The sequence below is a fragment of the Malus sylvestris genome, chromosome 16, assembly GCF_916048215.2.
Source record: "Malus sylvestris chromosome 16, drMalSylv7.2, whole genome shotgun sequence".
NCBI lineage: Eukaryota > Viridiplantae > Streptophyta > Magnoliopsida > Rosales > Rosaceae > Malus > Malus sylvestris.
Genome location: NC_062275.1, coordinates 32,046,858 through 32,052,857, shown reverse-complemented (window position 1 = coordinate 32,052,857; position 6,000 = coordinate 32,046,858). Strand labels below are relative to the sequence as shown.

At 35.9% G+C, this 6,000-nt stretch overlaps 1 protein-coding gene across 1 annotated transcript; it reads right to left on the bottom strand.

Moving 5' to 3' along the window:
* Positions 1-1,618: 1,618 nt before the first annotated feature.
* Positions 1,619-3,514, bottom strand: LOC126609289 (flavonol 3-O-glucosyltransferase F3GT2-like). Its single transcript, XM_050277242.1, has 2 exons — positions 3,025-3,514; positions 1,619-2,559 (listed from the first exon to the last, which is right to left on the bottom strand). Exons 1-2 carry the CDS (start codon positions 3,512-3,514, stop codon positions 1,619-1,621), a joined length of 1,431 nt encoding a protein of 476 aa, XP_050133199.1.
* Positions 3,515-6,000: the final 2,486 nt, after the last annotated feature.

Sequence of the window (6,000 nt, the reverse complement as noted above, 5' to 3'; positions counted from 1 at the left end):
TCGAGATCGCATACGCCAAAAATCACAAAAAAAAAACATTTAGAGATCAAGTAATGATACAAAACTTTTCGACGGTTATAAAACAAAAAATCACGATTTAACGGTTATTTTAACTCCGATTTTGATGATTTTTTACAACTACACTCCTTGACCCTATACGTATACAATGAATGAATTTGATCGTCAATTTAAAATATTTACACAAGTGTATACCACAAAATCTTGTGTTATACTTAATGAAAATATAAATAAACTCTAAGTGTTGGTGAATCTATCGTTTTGATGGGATACGAATTCTATGAAACTAATTTTAACGATCCAACAGTCAAACTTGTTTTTTATTAGGCTCTTTTTTTTTAGTGTAGATGTAGTACTTAAATTACAAATATGTTCTAATGTTTTGAAGTAATATTTATGTGGTAATGTGTGCTATGTGCAAATTTAAGAAAAAAATATATTTTTCTTAACGGGTCTGAACGGGTCATAACGGGTCGGGTCACTTTACCCGTTGGGTAAAGTGACCCGACCTGTTAAGGATCCGTTAAGATAACAGGTGTGACACGACATGACCCGTTAAGATAACAGATGTTACACTAAAACGACACGAACACAACAGACACGACCCGTTTGCCAGGCCTAACTATAGCTATCTGAGAAATCTTGCATATTACGCAAAGCGACCCTATCACTTCGGCATAAAATGAATAGGTCATTCACATACATTACATACAAGGAGAAACACAACCACTTGAAACATAAATCAGCCTAGTGAGTCCAACTAGTTGAAGTCGACTCAAACCCTTGATAAATCCTCAACTAGGCAAAAAAAGTAATGGAGAGAGGGGGCCCTTGTCTCACCCCTCGTTAACAAGAGAAAAACATAGGGAAAGGGCGGGCATTAATTAAGATAGATAATTTAGCAGATCTTAAAATAGTAGACACCCAGTTATAAAACAACAGGAATTATTAAGCATCTGCAAGGGAGAAGACCACTTTATTAAGGTGTCAAAACCCTTAGCTATACCGACTTTAACTACCATGCATGTTACCACCACGTAATTCTTTGTTTATTATTTATTCACAGAATTATTTATTTTAAATTTCTTACACTAATTCCTTTCCCGTCTTAAAGAAGTTCAAACTGAAAAAATTAAAATGTTTGAACTAATCAAAGTTTACATAAGTTTACATAAAGTTTAAAATAAATAATTCTACGATTTCCTCTCTATACAGCGTGGATGCAAATGCCAATCTCTTTCGCCTGATTTCCTCTCTATAGATTTTTACGGAATGGTTTCAGTGGGGCCTTTTCATCTCATAACTTCGTATCAGTTTTTGTCATGATGCGAAATCATAATCACGTGGTTTATCTTCGCTTACACAACTCTATTAATCACATATGTTTTTTCTTCGCTTACACAGCTCTGTTTAATCATATATGTTGTTTCGGTTTGATTTACAAAAATAGGTACGAGGACAAATCTTTACTCATCAATGAAAGATTCCCTATTCAGGAAAAAGGCAAAAAAAACGGAACCTATTCGTGCATTAATTAGCGTAGGCCATGGGACTAAGAACAATAGCTGATACCAAAACACTACACCGGAAGAAAAAGTGATCAAACCGCCGGATACCAAAACCCACCCCAACTCCTCAAACCCTCAGCCCACTCCAACCACTTAGGCTTGCTTGGTCTACATATTATTTCGTTAACCAAAGTGTTTAAATCTTCAGTTGTACGACCATACGATTTAACAGCCTCTTCAGCAAACTCTTTGAACACGCTAATCCTCTCTCTCATTTCCTTTCCTTCTTTACTTGATAAACATAACTGCAATGCCTTCATTGCTCCACTTTTTGTCACAACTCCTCCCTCGACCCCCACCCCAATCTTCCACACAGCCTCTAGAGTCCTCATGTTTAGTGGCTGATCAGCCTTAAAAGGCCTGCATATCATTGGCACGCCACCGGTTATGCTCTCCAAAATTGAGTTCCAACCACAATGAGTCACAAAAACTCCGACGCAGGCATTGTTTAGTATTTGAGTTTGGGAAGCCCATGGTACTACTTTCCCGTTTCCATTTTGTTTTGTTCGTTCGAGGAATCCCTCGGGGAAATCTTTTTCATTTCCCCTAAATGACCAAATGAATGGCAATCCTCCTTCCTCTAGGGCTTCAGCTAATGCTGCTAGCTCATGCGGCGGCAGTGCTGCTACACTTCCGAAGCTAATGTACGCTACGGATGCAGGCTTATGGTTACCTAACCACTCTAAGCATCCGTTGTCCTCCGAAATTTTTGGTAGTAGTGGTGGTGTTAGGGTTAAGGGTCCAACATGGAGAAATTTATGAAACTTTTTCTTGAGCTCAAACGCAACTTCGAGATCTAGGTCTTGAAAAGAGTTTATGGCAACTGCAGTTGCCCTTGGTAGCTTGAGTCCCATTTTATGCATCATAACTGCAATTGGGGATCCTAAATTTTCTGTTGATATTCCACCAGGTAAGTCGGATGCAAGGAATGCTGAAAATCCAGGAAGGAATTCAAGGGTTTGATCTTTGTCCCCTGCCAAGAAAAAGAAACACAAGTAAAAAAGGTTCAGATTTATTGTTTTGAAACTTTGATGATTGCATCTCAAGTCTCAACTTAATCTGCTTTACGTATCTAAACATTTTCAGTTTTATATGTTGAGAGTGAATCCCACATGAGAAAAGAGGCACCTTGCATGTGCTCATAAGTAGTTTGGGCACTTTCCATTGTCAATTGGTTTTATGGTGGAACTTGAGAGTCAATCTTACATGGGAGAAAGGAGGGACATTTCAAGTGCTTTTAAATAGTTAGGTTACTCTCCATATTGTCAATTGGTTTTATGGTTGGACCTCAATTTTCTTCAGTATATAGCGAGACAGATGATTATATTGCTAGACTGTAAATATATTTCTGTGTATTAAATATGTTCATGTGTAATAATCAAATATATGTAACTGCAAACTGCTTTAAAATATTCTGCTATGAAATAAAATTTCTTACCACTAGCTCCCAATTTTTCTTTAATCACATCGTTAGCAACATGAATAAACAGAGGGCGTTGTCCTGAAGTCCACAAGGGTACCCAAGGGATCTGCATTTCCTCTGCCATGTCACAAGCAAACCAAAGGAAAGCATCCGATATCAAACAGCCTACTTTGTGCCCAATCTCATCCTCAGCCTCTGCGATACCTTTCTTAAAGCTGCCTGGTGCTGCCTTAAGAAAAAAGTCAATTGGCTCCAGAGGGTTCCCAGAAAACACATAACTTTCTGGTAAGCCATCCCATACGTCGTAAGGCTTTATATTGTCAAAGCCCTTAATGTTACATTTTGTGAAGAGGGAGCTATTAGATTTAGCTAGGCTGAAGAATGAAAACTTCACATCAGGGGCTACCGCCGAAATCATACGTACAAAAAGGAGAAGTGGGCTGGGATGGGATGCAAACGGAAAGACTAAGACGGCAACATGCTGACTACAAGATTTGTGGCTCATTAATGGCATTGTGATGCGTACAATATATCTCAGATCTTACTTTTTTGTGTTCTGCAAGCTTGTGCATGTAATGCAGTTGTGATGGTATTATATTTTGTTTGTGGGAAACAAGAGGAAGTTAATTAGCTGCGGACAACGGAAATGAGAAACATGAGGTTTTCTTCGTTTTTGCAGGTTTGGAATGGGTTAGTTTTATGTTTTGGGCAGCTTGGAAAATGGTTATTAGTTGGTTACTTCTACGGAGAGAATCTAGAAGGGGAAATTCGGGAAAATACCCTTTTCCAGAGGGTTAAAGGAGGTTTTGTCCCCCTTATTAAATTCTTACTAGCCTCTCCGTACCTGCTTACGTGCATGCGAGATGTTTTTTTAGCTCCCCCATAAGATGAGTTTTGTTAGCTATTTTTTTCTCATACCGCATCCTAAAGATAAAATACAACATACAGTTACAAATAAAAGAAAATAAAACATAATTAATTTACGCGTAAAATGCGTAATAAAAGAAAGTCTCATTACATGCACAAAAGCATTCTTGGAAATTAGTAATAAATAAAAGAAGAAATAAAGTAAGAACCAAATAATAGTGTTAGAGAACAAACTAAACAATTAATCTATGTAAAGACTAAGAATACATACAGTACCACAGATTCGAATGACTTCTATCAAATCTATTTGAATAGTTTATCTTATTAAAAGTTGCTGAATATGAGTTCATAGGGTATGTAGCTTCGTAGCATAATATCTACTTTTTTCTTTGACATATATGTCACACTTTCCCATTCCACGTGAAACTGCTGTGTCAATTCAAATCCACCACAACATTAATGCTTGTTTCCATAGCTGCAAACGAAGTGTTTGAAATGAAAATAAGAGTTGAAGTGTAAATTGTTTGTAGTATTTAAAATACATACATTGACAAAAAGTAAGAAAAAAAATAGTCATATCCAATTAGAGAGACCAGAAACTCAATCAAAGATAATATCAAATGTAAAACCCTTGACTTTGGATTTCGTTCACATTTGGAGCGGTTTAAATTAGCTTTTGTTACCAAAATCTAAACAATAGAAAGAAGAACCTCTTCGAAGAAGAATTTACAGTAACTACATACTATAATGCTTTTGCCTACAATAATATTAACACAATAAATAAATAAATAAAAGTTCTCAAATCTACAGAATCTTTACTCTGTTTTTTCAAATTCTAAAGCATGATACGGTATCTACCAAATGGAAATAATAAAAGGAAGAAGAACCTTAGAGTATATGAATGGGCAATCTTTTCCCATATGACGACTAAATGATGTCCTCTATTTGTTTTTGCTTTTTTTTGTCTCAACTATATTTGTTTTTCGTCTCAACTATATTTGTTTTTCAAAAGTATGCTTGTATTACACAATTTGTTAGGGGATTGGTTCATTAATTGATACCATGACCAAAGTAATCACCAAACAAAACAAACAATGGGTTAAGGGGATGTAAAAATGGCTTCCAAAACTATTGGATGAATAACATTTGGAAATATGTTAGGATAGAGGAACTACAATGTTGGCATCAAATATGAGTGGCAATTAATTTGAGAGTAAGGATAATAATGCAAACACAAAACGAAGTATCACATATCATATACCATCAACATGGGTGGGAAGAAAATTTTTTGAGCAACTTCCAGTCAAATAGTCTACCTTGTCAATTTTTGTTGCTTTACCTAAAGAGGCGCAAAATTACTCAATCTGAATGCTTTCAAATTGTCCACTTCCCTTGATTTGTTTTTTTTGTTTTTGTGTCCTTTCGCAATGTTTATTGGAATAAGAGTGCACACACCTAATGGAATCACCAACAAAGTGATTCAAATTTTTGCGGAGCTTGCAGTTACACACTAGAGGCCCCATCATTCTTTGTAATTCTACAAAGAAAGAAGAATATAAGGATGGTGATTGAAGTATTCACCAATTAAAAAATTCGACCTTCAGAAAATTTCGTCGATTTTCTCTCCCTTTTTACATGATTTGTGGGTAGATAATAATTGATTAACCCATTCTTCTCTTCTCAAATGTGTGGATGGCAGTTTCTATGTCCACTATCTGCAATGCACTTTGTTTAAGATTAATATCTATGTGTGGGTGTGTGGGTGTGCTTCATCTAACGGTTGAAAGGTAATTGAATAAGAGCACATCATGTGATGCTTGAAGGTGAACAGATTACTTGTTGTGCAAACACAAATAACCAGTTAGGGAGACTCGAATTCCTTAAAGCATGACATCCATACTTGATACAGAATGCTCATTAATCAGAGAAGAAAGAAATCAAAATATGGAATAAAACAATAGTATGCATAAACTGCAAATTACAAACTAATGTTAGTAAGACTAAAACTTGTTAGAGTATGGGAATATTTGATATGCTTCTATGAAAGCTTGATGAAGGTCTGACAAAAAAACCAGAAAATGGCAGAGAGAATTTCAAAGAATGATGATGGAATTGATTTTGATG

What these genes read in the sequence shown, in the direction of transcription:
- LOC126609289 (XM_050277242.1), bottom strand. Translation starts at nt 3,514, where the DNA reads ATGAGCCACAAATCTTGTAGTCAGCATGTTGCCGTCTTAGTCTTTCCG. An exon ending in AGAAAAATTGGGAGCTAGTG is followed by an intron (nt 2,560 to 3,024) that starts GTAAGAAATTTT and finishes TTTTCTTGGCAG; the next exon opens with GGGACAAAGATCAAACCCTT.